Raw genomic sequence first — 18700 nt, forward strand, 5'->3', positions numbered from 1 at the left:
TTTGACGTGGACGAGTAATTGTTGAACTGCACTGCACAAAGTGAATAAACAAACCTTGTTCGATCAGCCAGGTCGCTGTTATTTTCCAATTGAGGATAGGGCGGTAGTCGGACATATTGTTACAAACATAAATCATTTGCATACTAGGTTTAAGTCGCGGCTGCGTTCGTTTGGATGTGATTCTGAGGGACAAAAAGCCACTTGCATTTAGCATATATTAACTCTATAAAAATCAATTCAGCGTTTTATGGTTGCAGGTGTATTTTTTGAATGCGTATTTTAATATCAATATCTGACTGACGAGCACATTAAGGCCACGCTTTGCTTTCTTGTCATTCATTTGTATAACAAAACAATGACCAGACACTTAAAGTCATTAATACATAATTATGTTTTTTATCATTGATTTTCTTCGTTTTGTCCAAAATATCTTGTCTGGTCCATAACAATTAACGAATAACTAAGCCATGTAATCGATGCATTTACATCAGATTATACAGATATTCGCCAATTAACATTTTGTAATTTTCTAATTGACTGATAAGGCAGAAGGTCGCTACAATATGTATGATAGAGCTCAGAGGTAATAATTGTACGCACTGCTGATCGTACGTGTACTGAGTACTTACAATGGGGTAGGGCACAATGTAGACACATTTTTCTCAACATGAAACAGCTGATTCATATTGGTTTGACTATTATCTCACAGGTGTTTCGTGCCGTGAAAACTTCAAGGTGAAGTAACCATAGGCCCATAAAACAATTCCTATAAAAAAGTCGACAATAAACCATCACTTCCTATAGCATTGTGTTCATGAAATGAAAAGAGATAATATATTTCGTATTCATAAAATGTTACACATTGCTTAGATTCGGTAAATTTAACTCTACCGCCAGTTCGGAGAGCGGTTTGCGCCAGAGAAAATCGGCTACAAGAAACTTTTAACTTTTTCCACAATTAGTTTGTAGGTAAGGTTAAATACAGTCTATAATACAATGAAAAAAATACATTTAGTTTTGTCATGAGCAACATTAGCTCCCCAATTACCCGTACCAGAACATTCTATTAAAAACAAAATAAAACTAATATCAAACAGCTAACTCAGAAGCAATTACGACGATTGTAAAACAGTTGATACGGCGCGAATGAAAACCGGCCGGAGCTCAATAAAATACTTTTTAAACAGTCGCCAGATCGGTGCTTGCTTTGAGCTGGTCGGCTGTAGGGCAAGTCCGTTGGACAGTAAGTCCCACTTCTGCTACAAAGCTACGAATCCCCTTTAGCAATCGTGCTCGGTTTGCGCGCGGTTTCAGAAAGTCTTAACCGACATACATTTTAATTCGTGCATTTTTAACTAGGTTTTTAATATGTTTTCATCGAGGGATTATTGATTTGATTGATTGGTTTTAGGACTAAGTTCAAGTTAGTTATGAAGTGTTATGAGTCGTTTCTAATTATAAAGAAATAAAATTATATTTACTTGAGACTTTATTTGAAATCCCATTTTAAAAAGGGATAAAGAATAGGTGATTTTAAGGGGAATAATAATAAATAGCAAGAAATCAGCGCTGTTATCTTAAATCTTTTGATATCCTAACATACTTTCTTAAGTTCCAAGTTCAAATAAATTAACTCGTATCCACAAAATAATATACATTTAAGAAGTTGCCCTCATTACGCTTCTCAAAACATATCGCACAAATTAATAAGCCAACAGTGAATTTAATGGAAACGCCTTTTTTACTTATGAAGGAACCGTTTCATAAGCTAAACCAAAACATTAACTATCACCACACCCATAAGCTTTCCACCGGTCGGGAAAAGCCGTCTAAAAATATATTTTTTCGACGTTAGTAAACTTCATAAAGGCGCTTACGCCGTTCGGCGCCGCGGCGGCGGTATTAGCGCACTGTCGCATCTTCAGTGGGCGGCGAGATCAAAGGATAGGTACACAGTAACCGCTCCCATTGATGTCGCTCACAAAGGGAATTGATTGTTGCAAACCGCTTTTTTTATCCAGAAAAAGAGGAGGGAGATTGATGACACGTGTGCGATTTTTTTCTTTTATTGTATTGTTTTTGTTTATGAATTATCGCGTGCTGTGTTTACATTTGTTTTATTCGGTTAGGTTGTGATGTACGTGAATGTTATCAAGCGCGGTATATGTTAATGATTTTTTATCACCAAACGTAGTTTTCGATGCAGTGTTTCCCGCAATACTATTTAGTTTTAGTTTATTGATTCTGTTTTGCGGATAGCGTGACGAATATTACATATTGATTTATTTTGGGATTTGAAACGCATTTGACACTCTTTTTACACAATATTTATTTATAATTTATTTTTTAAGAAATTATAGAATATCTTATTTTATTAACACACTCTACGTGCTAATTTAAAAGTTTAAATCCGTGACGTCATCTGTGTGCAAGGGTCACGAGAATGCATGGCCTAATTTATGGTAATCGTACGAAACTAATTTATAGTTTAAATATTCATATGCGCCTCCTACACTAACAATTCGTTTAGGACTTCGTAAGCAATTTTTTTCTGTATTTCATTGACCTATGTTTATAGATAAATAAACAGTGATATCATAGCATCTTAAATATGTTAAAATATGTAAATTAAAATGTATTTAACTGCTTAATTAACGCAATATTAAATGGTAAGTGGTCATTGAACTCAACAAATATTTGGACAAGAATTGAATATTACTACGAAGCATCTTCATGCAATGCACAGTCCATCTAAGTAGGTAATATAGTTTTGTCCATTTAAATCACCATGCAGTGTAGGTAATGTAGTAATTACAGAGCATTAAGAAACACATGTGACAACGCAGGGTGACAAGGCCAATACAGTTTCATACAATAGGTACTTTGTAATTAAAGTTTCTAGGTGCTATTAAATTGTTTATAAACAATAATTACATGCGCAATATAAAAAAAATACATTATTATCTCAACAACTGAATGTGTCCATTAGAATTTTGCTGATTTTATTTTTAAAAGATGCATCATAGTAAATCATTTTTTGGTTAGAGACCCCTACACCATGGGCAATCACAATATTGAAAAAAAATTATAATGGCAACAACATTCTATGTATTACATTAAACATTGAACCACATTTGAATGTTAGAAACACCTTCACTGCGACTATTGTTTTTGATAACAACCATCAAGTGACTTATAAAATTACATTATAAGTCAGCATATCCCCATAATAGAAGTTAAATTATTGTTAGGGACATATAGACAAGACTTTATAATAATTATAGCAGATAAGTTTTTAAAATGTTCTGTAGCATATAGTATATGATCAAAAACTTAATAAACCTAGTATAGACAGAAGCAGAGTTTTGTCTCATTTTGTCTGTTTATTTTATAGTAAAACAAATTGAGCTGCCAGTCATGTTGAAAGTTAGAACATCAGGTTCATACTATATATATCTATAGGTACATTGTGTTGGTTTCTATTAAGTAAATTTTATAAAAATAATACTTCTTAATAAAATTTTAAATTGAACAACAGTCTTGCGGTAAGTTTTAAAATGAAGTGTTTATGTTTTAATTTATTTTTCACACTTAAAATTTTAATGCAATAGTAATCTGTTGCTATGTTGTATTTAAATTCATGTTAAGCTGTTTTTATTATTAAGAGAAAACACAATAATTCAGTCTTTACTAAAATTTTATAGAGTTTTATGGAATTTTGGAGTAAAAGTAAAGCAAACAAATAAAATCTTGGCCAATCAAGATCAACATTATTTTTATGAATTTCTACCACCAATGAATAATCATAACTGTTCCATTATAATAATGAAAAATAAATTAATAACAGAATAAAACTATTTTGAAGAAGACAAATTCAATGAATAAAATTAATCAAATGTAAGAAATTTTCATCCTAATGAAAGTATAAAATACCAAAAAAAAACAAATGAAATATGAATTAAATGAAATGAGACAGTATTATGTGTACATTAATGCAAACATTAAAAAACTAATAAAAATACATACTTCCACCAAATGAGGACAATAAATATTTCTTGTAACTTTTTGAAGACTTTGTAACTCATAAAAAGTTTTCTTGACAGTTATATATAACTTTTTAGGTTACAATAAGTTATTTAACAATAGTAATTATTGTACTGAAATTCATACTTCTTTGCAATAAGTTACTTTAAATTTATATAAAAGTTATTGTAGCATAACTGGGTTTATTCTATGAACTATAATCAGTGTTCATGAATGGTGTTCTATCTAACAATGTTGTGTTGACTTTAGTTGTACATAAAAAGTTTCTTTACACTATCTACACATGAAATATTAGGTCAGTGGGTGAGTAGGTACACGTTGAAACAACAAGTTTGAACACAAAACTTTTTTAAAGTAGAACTCGAGTCGCTGCTCGCTAACAAAACACAGCGTTCAACACAAAAGTTGTATAAAAAATCTTGGTACAACTGCAGACAAGATATCCTAACCTTACCGTAAATTATTTATAACTATTACCTGTTCCTTGTTGTTGTTGTAACGTTATTATTATGTTGAGCTAATTACAACATTTAGGACTATTAAAATACGCGTTAACATCAAAAGTGTTAATTTTAGAAGTCATAATCTTGGAATAAGCATCATCTTCTTACCTCGTTGACACCTGAATTCCGAAGTGATCGTAGAGTTCGTTATAACTTCACACACTTAACTTCCAACTTTCCAACAATAGTTTGTACACTTGACAACTTATTAGCACCTGTGGTAACTTTATATAAAGTCTTTCAACTTATAAACGAATTGAAAACAACATTTTCGCGTAGAAAACAAAAAATTATTCACACGCTTGACGTCGCCTTCGCCATGGTGTTGATGAACATGAGCGCGCCCCTGCGGCATTTCATGGAACTTTTGTAAGCCGCTCTGCGTTCCGTTTTACGTAATAAACACTTGTTTATATTAATAACATTAACCTTACAACTTCCAAGTTTCCATTAATTATTTATAATTTTAATGACATAATAATATGTATATAAGATGTAATAAATCACGAGTTGCTTTTAAATATTGGTCTTTATAATATTTGTTAATGTACCAATAAAATTATTATATTATTATCATCACTAAGATAAGTAAACAGAGATGGCGAAACTTTGACACAAGCAAAGAGGACAAAAGTAATATACTTACTGCATGTAAACTGCACGTGACAATAGAAGTCGAGTTGAAAATTGAAATGCTGAGATGGAATAAAATATGGAAATATTAATTGCTTACTATTTAATTTCTGTTGTAAAAATTTAACTTGTACAAGTATTTGTAATGTACGGTTAAATAATCCGAATTCAGAAGGAATTAATTTTATTATAATCGCAGTAGATTTTATAGGACCATTGAATTAGTATCATCATGGAATTATCGTACATTTCATTCAAAATATTATCTACATATTTTTTTAAATAATTTATGGTAGGTATGAAACGGTTCTACGCCTTGGTGGCGTAGTTATATTGCGTACGCGACACGATATCGGCCAGAGGTCCTGGATTCGAATCCCGTGTCGGAAATAATGATATTGAGTTTTCCTGCTCATTATCAGCTGATTTGTTTATCTGCTCAGTAGATGGAGATCGCTTGATAGGTCCATTTGGAAATATTTAGGAGGTTCAGCAGCGGACTTCATGTCCTACATTCCCGTTTCGAGTCATGGGATGGAACACACTGGCGAATAATAGGTGCCCTTGCCTTCTACTACGTACACGACGGATTTATTCCACTAAACCATTTTTGATGTGTCTGGTAATTGGTAATTTCCGTTGCGAGCTAAACGCATATGAAGATTTTTTAATTCTGTAGCGATATAACGAAATCGACTTTGTACAAAATAATTTAAACATTGCTACCTGTCGACATTTAACATATCTTTGACTTTATTCAAGAAGCTTGATGTAGCGCAAATTAAATTTAGATGAGTGTAAGAAATTAAAGTATTTCTGACTGCTTTTTTATTGTAAAAAATATAACTGGATGTAACTCCAGCAATTTGTCTCCTAACAAAGTCTTTAAGTCATAAAACCTCGATTTACATTTGAAAATACTTCTGAATAGAAATTTCCTAACTGTTTGTCATTTTCTTTTTGTTTCTAAGGAAGAAACTACATCTAAATCGGTCTGGGGTTTCTCTAAGATAATACAAAGAATTAATAAGACAACATTCATAAAATCATGCTTTATTTCATACAATTTCACAACATGAAGAAAAAAGAAACGTCAATCGAATAAAACAATATGATGTGATGTCGGCGAAGTGAAATATACAAAATAACATTTTTTCTAACAAAAAAAAGTACACTCGCTCGACATTGCCGAAGGAATATACTCAGTTGTATAAAACTGTGATGTATTAATACATTATTCATTGCACTAAATAATTCCATAAAGTTCGAAGTCTTTTTGGTTTGAAAAGCTTTTTAATTATAAAAAACAATGTAATTGCCAGGAACAGACAGAATATTTGTCAATATTAACAAAAGCAGTTATAAATGAAGACCAGTGATAACAAATTTAAGCATGAAATTCTTCAGCTTCAAATATTATGAAGGTTATTTCAATATTAAATATGTTTCATGTTGGTTTAACATTTCTGGCAGTAATTGGATCGAGTCTAAACGGCCGTATAAAAAAAAATATGAAAGCGATGGCGCGAATTACACGACTCTTTTTACAAAGTAATCTCTAATGAAAGTATTATTTTTATGCTAATGGACCCATGAAGACTACAATGACAAATGTTGAGGCGCTTAAAATCATAAGTTGGTTTAAAATCATTTAACAAGCTGTCCACGATAGTCGGTACCTAACAGCAACAACATTAGACATAACAGAAAAAAAAACTCACTTGAGACATTAATTACAGAAATGCTATTTAATAATTCCACATAAGCAGGTACAAAATAGCAAACTAAAATAAAAGCTCGCCGTATCGACGACGCAGTCTAAAACTACAAAAATGACTAAACAAAATGACTTCATCCTTATGACGCTACGCAATAAATAACTATTACAAATCGTAGAGACAAAATCAAGTCATTGAGGTATTTCTTAAACGAGGAACTTACATATTAATGTGTATATATAATATTATAAATCAACAGCAACTGAAGGGTATATGACATACTTAAAAATAATTTCTCATATGAATTTTAAAAAACTAAAAAATGTTTGTAAACTCTGAAGTTTCGCAGACAACCAACATTTGGTTCCAGTGTTATGGAAAAGTAAGCAATAAATCTAAATTAGCATGAAAATGAAGCCTGAAAAAACAATGTATTTAACATAATAGTAAAATTAGTTATAAAATAGCCATGTTACAAATCACATCAGTACACTTTGTATTGAATACAAGAAAATAAATAGTTCTCAAATTATAAAGTAAATAGTGTACGTTAATTTGGCTTTGTTATCTAATATACTTTGTATTTTGCATTTCTAATAATTATTTTTACAAGCTAATATAATAAAAATGTTGACTACTAGTTCTAAATTTATGTTGAATTTTATCATAGAAGTATAATTATTAAATTTATGAATAGTTAAATGGATATATTGAACATATTAGGGATATGAGATGATGTAACAATGCATGAGCATACAATTTTCTTAAGGCAGTTATAAAAGCCCAAATGCTCCTTTATGCGCATGAACATCGTAAATTTCTTAACCCACGTTACGTAAGTAATCGGCAATTTGATGCATAAATTACAACATTCCATTTCTTTTTTTAGTTTTTATCCACCCCAAACTCTCTTAGCTCATATAAATTGTTAAACTTATAGTAGATTACCGGTACAATGTAGTAATAAATCTATTATATCCATTTATTAATTTTTCAAGCCTTCAGAAACTATGCATGCGACTTAGAACATATATGAAATTGACGAATATGTACCTAACCTATGTGCTAGTATAAATATTGAAAATCTAAGATTCGCGTGTCACTTATAAACACTAAGGCAACTTTGTAAAGCTGTCTATGTCAAAAAATTTAAAACTTTACATCAGTTCAAAAGATTTTCAGCCTCTTCGAGCAATGACGTCAGTGATGCGAAACGTGGGAATCATTGAAAATAACTTAATTTTAGTTTGAATAATTTACGCCTGATGTGACGACCGTTTTTGTTGCTAACCTTACACTATTTTCCCGCCAAATTAGAAACAATCTGTTAGAGCCGATCATGATATTCCGTTTTTGAACAATACTGAATATTTCATTTCTACAGACGGGCGTCTACACCACGTGCTTTGTGTTAACAAAACGTACTATCAATAGAAAACAAAACATAATATGGCATTATGTTTAAAATAAAAACCTTCACAGTGACTGACGCTGCTGCAAAGGCATGCGTGCGCTCACAAATCGAGACGCGTCCAGCCGAGGTAACAATGATTCCACACAACACCAAACTTAATCGTTATTTTAATATCGCTAAGCGTTCATTTTGTTCAAGCCCTTGATGAAGTTGGTCATGTCGTACTCCTCCTCGTACTGCTTGTCGTCCCACAGCTCCGGCAGCGTGTCGAGCACCGAGCGGCTCGACTGCGGCGTCTGTTGCGACCCGCCGCTCAGGTTGAACAGGTCTAACAGCTGGTCCGTGCCCATCGTCTCCATTGCAGCGTTCTCGCTGCTTATAACTGTGTTCGCTGTCATTAGTTTGAACTTTTGTAGGCTGGAAAGGAAAATAAATAATTTAAATCAACTAAAATTCTTAGATAAAATAGGAATAGAATAGACAGCACTGCAGTGTAGTACGAACTATAGGTATTTATGAGCAATGTTAACGATTATTTTAACAATTTTTTGTGATTCAAAACAAACATAAAATTGGTAAGACTCAACCTGATAAAATACGAACACGGAAGTATTTTGACAAATACGTAGAATCAGCAATCATTTAATAACATGATTATTCTTCCAAACTGTACAACTCACAATTATATTGACCGTACATAAAAGACAGCTATTTAATATTAAAACATTATTAAACTTCTAAACTGTACAAACCTCATTATCTTCTCCTCGAGCGTGTCCCTGGTAATGAGTCGGTACACGTTGACCACCTTCTTCTGCCCGATGCGGTGCGCGCGGTCCATCGCCTGCAGGTCCTTCATCGGGTTCCAGTCGTGCTCCACGAAGATCACTGTGTCAGCGCCGGTCAGATTCAAACCGAGACCGCCCACCTACAAATTATTAGGTATTTGATTTATTTTGATTTTATGAGTGAGTTAATTTATTATGGACTAAATAGATGTATATCGTTCTAAATCTTGTAGAAGTACTTGTCCAAAGCACAGGTCTCATTACTGCCATTACGGTGCGGTCATGCGAAGAAGATAATATTTACAATTAAGAACAAAATAATATTCCGCAGCATATAAAATCGGCAATTCCACACTAGGCCAGCATGGACTACCTCTTAGTCCATGAAGTGAATGTCCATCAATAGGACAGTATAAAACACAGGGATATTATAAGGCAAATGTTTGATAAACTGACCGCAGTAGTAAGCAGCAGTAGGTCAATAGAGACATCTTCATTAAACCGCGTGACGATGGAGTGTCTCTGATGCGGAGGCACGGAGCCGTCGAGCCGCAGGTACGTGACGGACGGCAGGTGGCGGCGCACCAGGTCGTTCTCGACGATGTCCAACATCTTCTTCAACTGGCAGAAGACCAGCGCACGGTGCTGAGAGACGGCGATATCCGTGCCGCCGCCTTCCATGCCGATGCCGCAGTCTAACAGCAATTGTCTGTAACATGAAATAATTAATTAAATCTCTTGTAAAATCAAAAAATCACTGTCTAATAATTTTTAATTATTTCTTTTTCGACTTCAAAAAGACAATGCTTGTCCAATCGTAGTCAATTGTCAGTATACGCGTACACAAATAATCTAACGAGTTGGTTGCAAAGTATTGACTATGATGCTACTGAAGCTATAATAAACGCTCCTATCACAAAAATCGTCACTTGTTGAAGTGTTTTCTGTCTATATGTATAGATGTATATTTTTTCCACCATTGTATTATTGTCAACACCTATTTAGTAATTTACAGTTTTACAACTAATGTTATATAACTTTTAATTGGTTTCCCAAGATACAGGCCTTGCCTAGTTTGGGTACCCCTGGTAATTTGCGTTATTGTTTATAATTTCCTGTAATTTTATTTATTTTTGTATATTTTAAGCTCTTATGTAAGTCTGATTTGTAATAAACTATTTTGAATTTGAATTTGAATTTGAATCATCGCATATTCACAAATTATTCCAAGATTTTGTAGGCCAAAGTTAACTCTTATTTTGCTCTGTTGAAGAAGCTCTAATGACGGTACCACGAAAAAAAAAGAATGTTCCAGTTTTTCTGTGGACCTATTTTAAGTTTAGTTTACTTTAGCCATAAACTTACTTGAGCGCCGGCAGCTTGGCGGAGTGTTCGATGTCGTCGAGGTTCGAGTTCTGCGCGTGCAGCAGCTGCGAGATGGCGCCCGCCTCGGGGTGCTCGCGCGTCAGCACCAGCTTGGGGTGATTGCACACGTTCTGCAGGTAGTGGAGAGCCTGGAAACAAAACAAAACGATGTTGTGACTACATGTGACTATATTAACAATGTGCTGGATTACGTGTGTAATGTGTATGTATCATAACATGAACACAGAAAAAAACAATTTCAAGAGCTCTATGTCTAGAAACAAATTATGTAACACTTCTAAAGAAAAAGTTACATATATACATTTATAATATATATATATAATCACCTGGAAGACATGCGTGTGACTGTTGTTCAGATCCTGAGGCATGTGTTCTCTGGAGAAGTCCTCGTACAGGCGCCGCTGTAGCGGGCTCAGCTCGCAGTAGTAGTCCTGCGTGATCTTCGGCGGTAGCTCCTTCAGGACGTCCTCCTTGACACGCCGTAACAGGAAAGGTAACACCTGGAATTCGGGGCACATGCATTTTATTCTCACGGCCGGCACACTTATTCGCCGTAGTACTATAAATTCTCTGGGTTATGCGTAGAATTTTCTAAATCAATATTCAACAATAAATCTCGCATACAAGCTGTAAATTTTTGTACTTCATTGCGGATAGCAATTTTTATTTTTACAGTTTGATAGTACACTTCACACCCACAATACTATTGATTTTTGTTGTATAATAATCGCTAGGAAACTTCTAACTAGAGACCATTTATCTGTTATTTTATATACAAATGATATCGAAGACATTGACATCGATATCTAAAATCGCGTACGTACTTGTCGGTGCAGCTGTTCGCAGGCGAGCGCGCCGGCCTGCAGCTGGTGCGGCGTGGCCTTGGGGTCGCGCGCCGCCAGGATGGGCCGCGAGTACCGCGCCGTGAACTGCCGCTCCGTACCTAGTAGACCCGGCATCAGGAAGTCGAACAGCGACCACAACTCCAGCACGTTGTTCTAAACATATTAACACCCATTACTACAGTGCTAAGTTTAGACACGTAAGTTCTTGCGGCAATAACTTCCAGATGTGTACACATGCGATTTGCCAAAAGTTCTGCAAGCTTCACAATTTTAAGAAGTCAAAATGGTTTCTTCGTTTTCTAGCTAATCTAAAGCTTGCTTTGCAAATACTGGCGGCAGGTCTTTCGTATGCGAGCGTCCACATCTCGGTAGGTACCACTGCAATGTCTAATAAAAAAATCCTATTGTTAATTTAAGAATCGCCATGGTAACAACTCTGTTTACCTTTGCAAAAATAAGAAGTAATGTAGGTATAACATAAGAATTCAATTATTGCACGAATTTATAAAAAAAAAATATCGACAACTTGCCTGTATAGGTGTACCGGACAGTATCAGTCTATGATTGGCGATGATCTGCTTAATCGCTTTGAACGCTTTCGTCTTTCCATTCTTTATAACATGCCCCTCGTCCAATACACAGTAGTTCCACTTTATACTGCTGAAGAAATCGATATCCTTCCTCACGATATCGTACGACGCGACGATAAAGTTATAGTATTTCACTTGATGACGCAATCGCTCTCGCTCGATCGGTGGGCCGACGTATTGGAGCGGCTTGAGGAACTTGTTTGGGATGAATTTCATCACTTCGAACACCCAGTGACCTGCAAAAGTGTAAAGTTATTATTTGTACTTGTATAACTTTCGTTGAAGAATATCGACTTATCACCGACGAAAGATGACATAGTTGCAATTATACATAAGTCACTAAAGACAGTTTTTAAGATACAATCACACCCTAAATCTTCAACCCCATCTCGAGAATAAACCAATCAAAAAAGTCGGTTGCAAGCATATAAAAAATATTATTAAAATGGGTCTATTATTCGCGATACATCGAAAAAGGGGTCCTTTATTGAAAGCGTCGATACGTTATAACGCGCATTTTTTTTTATCTAACACAATAACCCTTGAAATGAATAAACGGTCCCAATATTTGGATTAATCCCGGGACTAAAACGATCAAGATAAGTCATTTATTAGAATGTCAAACGAACTGTATTCTGATTGGTCCATCTTTGCTATCGATGTGGAGATGGTGTTAGAGATCTTTATCGAAATTGGCATATAATCTATATCGATAATTACCCGTAAGCGTGGGAGGACACACGACGAGCGAGGGCAGATGCGGTAGACGTTGATGCTCTCGCTCCCAATGGGACCCTGCGACCACTACGATAGACTGCAGCGTCTTGCCAAGACCCATGTCATCACATAGCACGCCATGGAGTTTGTACTCGTAAAGGAACCGCAACCAGTTCACACCCGCCTGCAAATATCGAAATTATGATAAGTAAGTTACGGATTATATACGGACAAATTGATATTACTAATATCGATAGAGCATTTCAAGTTTAAAATATTGCAATGTCGACTATTTTACTTTACAATAAAGTTATTAAAACTTTATTTTACAAGTGCGTCAATCGAACGATAAAATAACACTATATTTAGAGAAGGTAAACGATCAAAACAGATTTTTTTTTTTTTTTATTTATTTAAGGAACAAACAGTCACACAACAAAAAATATTACTTTAGATAATATATTTTTTAAATATGATACTATTTATTTACGTATTTTGTTGTTACTGAATGAACAATAGGTATGTATTACCTGTTGATATGATCTGAGCTCGGCGGAGACGGGCACAGGGATCTTGTAGTCGGGGATGGTGGCGGGGTTGAAGAGCTGGTCGAGGAAGCGGCGGTCCTGGCGGCGGCGAGCGCGCAGCTCCGGCGCGAGCGGCGGCGCGGGCGCGGCGCCGTCCAGCGGCATCAGCTGCACCAGCGTCGCGAAGCACCGCGTCGCCATCACGCGCACCGCCATGCACTGGTCGCTCATGCGGCCTGCACGAAAAACAAATAATTCAACAATTATTGTCAATCATCGTATACTATAAGTTGATATTTATAATTTTATGAATGTTTAATTATTAAATTTTAATTAATAGTATATGTATATAAATAGATAACAAGATGCATAATTACCTAACAATGGTATGATGAGTAACACGACGTACGGTACGATCTGCAGCTGCAGCGCCTCGACAACTCTCGCGAGTGCCTCGACGGCGCCGCATCGCACGCGCTCCATGCGGACGTCGCTCAGCGCAGGGATCAGCTGCTCACAAAATATAAAAAATTAGTCATTTAATATTCAGTTTTTAATGTTTATCTTACACAGAATTAAAGTTTTTTTGTATGACAAAATTCAAACTCTCAATATATTTTTTGGTGCAGAAATGAAGCTCACTTCTATATTTGTCACCATAGCTACCTTTTGATGAATATTAAAACTGATACCAGTGGAATCCCAGATAAAATTAATTAATAGTGAGCCACATTCATTCATTCATCATCATTGAATACTATTAGATTATATATTAGTTACAGATAGAGGCAAGAATCGTGAGTATACTCGTGATTGATCGGTTTGACGCTCTATGCGGTGATAGCAAAGCGGCTAGTATTAATATCATCTATTTACGCGTGCCAGGCGGTTACACTTATGACCAATTTATACACAATATGCTTGCGCACAGCACTTTGTTAATCTGGGCCCTTATTCTGTATGATAGTGTAATAGCGTAACGCGGCCGTGTCATGTTATCTTAGAGAAATGTGCGTGGAATGGTATTTTGTAAGCCAAATTTCTATAGTCCTAAACATGATGCGTTGTGTTACGTGCTTGTTACGCACTGTTAAAATAACGTGCGGGATAGAGAATAAGGCCCCTGTGCTCCTCGGCTTGTGCCGTTTATTGTAGAAGTAGGTATAAAAGTGTGTTAACCTGGTCGATGAGCACGGGCAGCACCTGGTGCGGCTGCTGCGCGGCGAGCGCGGCGAGTGCGCGCGCGGCCATGTGGCGCAGCGCCGTGTGCACCGCGCGCGACAGCGCACACGCCGCGCCCGCGCCCGCGCACACCCGCGCCACCAGCGCGCCCGACACGCGCCCCACCACCGCCTCCACCACCTGCAGCCGCGACACCAGCTCCTCCGCGCGCTCCACCTCCAGCTGCTCCAGCTCTACACATACATAGTAATAACTTTTATATATTTTTACATATGCATTTACTGTGGTAGTGAAATTTTAAAATATCGATTACATAAAACACGACGACACTATCGATACAACATGTAATCTTACGCCAAAAACTATATTTAATACTAGCTTTTGGTCGCAACTTCACCCGTGTGTAAAAGCTTTTCCGTCATGAAGTACTGCTATATATTTTTTCAGAATAAAATGTACCGAACTACCACTATACCAAATTTTATTGAAAGCCGTTCATTGATTCGGCCGTGAAAGCGTAACAGACAGAGCTACTTTGACATTTATAACTATTCATTTAAAAACTATTCATGTTTTCGTAAAAATAAGTATATACACTTTCTAATATTTAAATGATATAACATTCTCACCACTGTCAGTGTAAACTTTTGAGAACGGGTCGGTAATGAACTCCCACAACTTTGGCAGCTTCTCGGGCAGTTCGTCGCCGAAGTACTCAGCGAGGCTAGTCAGCGCTAAGGTGGCGCCTCGCCGCTGTATCCTTAGTAGTTTATGAGCCTGCAAAATACTTTGATTATACACGAACAAGCCTAAACACTAAAATATTTTGACATTGCGTTACTTAATCAAACCACGTACTTATCTTCTAAAAAATAACAGTTTACAATAAGTGACTCGGATCGTAGATGTAAGGAAAACAAGTGAAGTTTCGAACAAAATAAAGTAATTTAATTTTACGCGCTTTAATGCAGTGGCATACTGCATACTACTCTAAAATAATTCGTCGCAGCGACAACATCACACTTTTAGTCAGAAATACACTCATGCACACGCCGTACTCGCACTAAACTACAAAATGAACAAAACTTCAGAAAGTTTAAACCGGGATTTTTGGTACAAATATTCGTTATTCATAAATATTTTTTGCCACAATGTTAGCAGAGGCAAAGACGAGTATATTATAGTTTAATTTAATAACGCAATGTCAATTTGTCTCTGTATAGTGGTACCTCGTCCTCGTTGGCGAGCAGTGCGTCGAGCTGCAGCGCGGCGGCGGCGGGCGGGCGGCCGCGGCGCGGCGCGGTCCGCTCCCCGCTCACCTGCTGCTCGCGCAGCGTCAGGATGCCTTGGTATCTGTCCACTGCACACATAACCTCTACGTTAATCACTCGTTTTCTTAACTCGATTTTATAACGTGTGACCAGCATAAAGTCGACACAGTACAGCATGTGGACATGATGGTAGATGTTCACAGATAAAAGAATCATCTTCAATGTTAAATTAACATTTTTTTTGTTTGAAAGTTAGTAGCAATTTACATAATAAGTGGGGCTATATATTATATTGTCTATCACGTACACGCTGGAGTGAGTGCGCTGGATTCACTCTTGCCCTCCGTGCCGGAGTCGCCGCTGCCGGAGTCTGCAGTATTTTCCTCCGTGTGCTCCAGCGATATCCGGGGCGTGAACTCTGGGTCACATCTGCAATAATAAATATTTTATTGCAACTAGTATTTCGAAGTCAAAGATGTTATTAACAAAAATTGCTGTTGCGGAGTTCGTAGCAGATGAGACTATTCGAAGTCTTTTTTGTATAGAAAATATATATGAAAGGAAGAAATAATTTTCACTCTTGACGTTTCGAAGACTTTGTGTACTTCGAAGGTCAGGGGGCGGACTGAGATGAAGCCAGTTTGCTGACATGTAGTGCGTACCTGAGGAAGGCCTTGAGGTTGGCGAGCACCTTGTCGGCGGGCCCGGGGCGCGCGGGCTCGAGCTGCGCCGCCAGCGCCGCCAGCGCCTGCGCCGAGCGCAGCTGCAGGCACGCCGCCGCCTCGCGCTTCACGCTCTCCATGAGCGGCCGCACCACGGGGTTGCGCCGCGCCGGCGGCACGCGCGCCCACGACACCGCGCTCGCCACGCCCGCCTGCACGCTGCAACCACACATTACGACACTCATTATACAAACAGTATAATAATTTGACGGATCGATACTATTCAACTCAGTATGCTGCGCCGTGAGCGCATTACATGACGTTTTCGCTCGCATCACCATGCCAATCTCCGTTTCGACCCCGTCATATTACCAACAACTGGTATTTTAGTTAGCCATCACTCCATCACAATCTTATAGCGCAAACCAATGCGAAACTTACGACACGTTAAGGGCGTTCTGCTCTATGGTACATTGGTTGACAGCGGTCTGCAGACTCTTGCGCCTCTCTTCAAGTGTCTGAGCGACGCGTTTCAACTTCATCGCGGCCACCATTGGCTGCGTCACTGTCGTCATGTGCGCCACCTATGACATTCATTATTGATTAAAAATAAATTAGTAGGAAAGGAATAGAATATAATATTTTTGATTGGAATAGCTATAAACTAGCATCGTCTCCGAACTGCCGTAACGGCAGTTAGTTACCCGTTGCAAAGTGACTTAGTTTATACGACCGGTTCACTGCCTGACATCAATCCGCCCAACCAAGGAATCGAACCCAGACACTCGCACTCCACGGCCCATACACGTTGCCCCTAAATCAAAGGAGTAGTGAATAGTAAGGTTTTTTTTTAAATCCTTACTTCTTGATGTGTCTATTACTGGTGCAGTTATTATTTAAATTATAAAAAACCATCTCGGTCTTATGTTATTCCTGTCGAATAATCACTTTCTTATTACATAGTCATTTCCACTTTTTCATGTAAACAATTTACCTGTTCTAATCTCATAATATTGTTGAACTCTTCTCCGTCGACTGGCAGTTTGTAATGTTTCATCATCGCTAAGAGATCACGAGCTTCTTGGAGTATCCTGTGAAGGTTATCCAATTTTATTATAACTTATAACACACTCGTCTTTTAAAACTAATAAATGGGCAATTTAAATAGATTTATATACTGGACCATAACTATAGAGGAGTCAAGCTATTTCCTTGAGATATGTATACCTTTAGATAAAAAGTGACCACACAGGCTTTATGCTACGTTTCGAACTTTTCATTTTATAATCCTTGCAATCGTAACAAAACAAACCATACCTTTAAAATTTTGTCTATTAGAGTTCGACTTATTTTCGTGTTTATTTACATTTCTTTTCTTATAGATATAAAATAGCCCCAACAATAGATCTAGACAACGTATATAAATATGTTTGGACCTGTTACAGTTCAACGCGACCTCGTCGTAGTACAGCGTTTGGTTGAGCGCGGTGTGCAGCGTGTCGACCAGCAGCGGAGGGATCACTTTCGATATGTCATTCTCATCGCCATCTTCTGTACTTTTATCGCCGTTTTCTTCTTTCTGGAATATTTATATCATTTTTTATATTTGCTGATGGGTAAACGAAGCCTAATATATTTTAAAACTGGTGGGTAGTAACGCAAGCACAAGGTAATATGGCATATTATGCTTAATACTCATGCCACAGCCTACGACATAAGAGAGAGAGATGACATGACTTTAGTTGATAGTATGTACACAAGTAAGATGAGAAGTATGTTGCACTGAGCCCCCATAGCGGTATAGAGGCAGGAGATTAATTATTTATTATACTTTAGTGATGACAAGCACACAACTCACCTGTGGTTCATGTCCATTACTGGGTACTTCAGTGGGTGGCGGGCGATGTATCTGAGGCGGCAGCATGCCCCGCTCAGTGCTGCAACGCGCCCACGCGGCCAGCACCAGGCTCGCTACCAACCGCTGCAGTGCGCTGCCCGACCGCAGGTATACCACCATCACCTGGACATATGGAAATGTTTTGAATAGTTTATATCATAAATACTATGTTTATGTTATTTTACTGGTGGTAGGTCTCTGATATGTGAGAGTCCGCCTAGTAAAGTATCACCGCCAATGTCTATTTCTGCCGCCAAGCAACAGTGTGAAGTCACTGTTGTGTTCCGATTTGAAGGACATTGTAGCCAGTGTAACTACTGGACATAATAAGTCTTAACATCTCATGTTTCAGGATGGCGAGAGCAGTGGTATAACAAACAATACATTGTAATTCAAGGTGTTAGATGGTGTTTCTACTTTTTATGGGGTCGTATCGCTTACAATAAGGAAAACGGCAAAAACGTCTCGTCATTCAAAGCAATAAAAATACTCATAAATAAGAAAAAATGGTCAATCCATGCTC

The 18700-nt window shown here is 37.1% G+C and overlaps 2 protein-coding genes across 3 annotated transcripts in view; both read right to left on the bottom strand.

Moving 5' to 3' along the window:
* Positions 1-4893, bottom strand: part of LOC115444835 (axin) — a 102144-nt gene extending 97251 nt beyond the window's left edge. The window contains exon 1 of the mRNA XM_037437748.1: positions 4656-4893. The gene's annotated coding sequence lies outside the window, so the exon portion shown is untranslated. The remainder of the gene's footprint in view (positions 1-4655) is intronic.
* A 1324-nt stretch (positions 4894-6217) lies between these two features.
* Positions 6218-18700, bottom strand: part of LOC115444810 (TATA-binding protein-associated factor 172) — a 61413-nt gene continuing 48930 nt past the window's right edge. For both annotated transcript variants that reach the window (XM_030170724.2, XM_037437763.1), the window contains exons 16-34: positions 18139-18300; positions 17717-17859; positions 17275-17371; positions 16722-16864; positions 16281-16499; positions 15926-16047; positions 15577-15707; positions 14977-15124; positions 14345-14580; positions 13543-13675; positions 13169-13401; positions 12642-12822; positions 11862-12157; positions 11311-11484; positions 10813-10986; positions 10466-10614; positions 9557-9809; positions 9065-9240; positions 6218-8729 (exon numbers count right to left, since the gene is read on the bottom strand). In XM_030170724.2, the coding sequence (XP_030026584.2) occupies positions 8489-8729; positions 9065-9240; positions 9557-9809; positions 10466-10614; positions 10813-10986; positions 11311-11484; positions 11862-12157; positions 12642-12822; positions 13169-13401; positions 13543-13675; positions 14345-14580; positions 14977-15124; positions 15577-15707; positions 15926-16047; positions 16281-16499; positions 16722-16864; positions 17275-17371; positions 17717-17859; positions 18139-18300 (3411 nt within the window). In that variant the 3' untranslated portion in view covers positions 6218-8488. The remainder of the gene's footprint in view (positions 8730-9064; positions 9241-9556; positions 9810-10465; positions 10615-10812; positions 10987-11310; positions 11485-11861; positions 12158-12641; positions 12823-13168; positions 13402-13542; positions 13676-14344; positions 14581-14976; positions 15125-15576; positions 15708-15925; positions 16048-16280; positions 16500-16721; positions 16865-17274; positions 17372-17716; positions 17860-18138; positions 18301-18700) is intronic.

This window comes from Manduca sexta, chromosome 12, assembly GCF_014839805.1.
Source record: "Manduca sexta isolate Smith_Timp_Sample1 chromosome 12, JHU_Msex_v1.0, whole genome shotgun sequence".
NCBI classification, from domain to species: Eukaryota; Metazoa; Arthropoda; class Insecta; order Lepidoptera; family Sphingidae; genus Manduca; species Manduca sexta.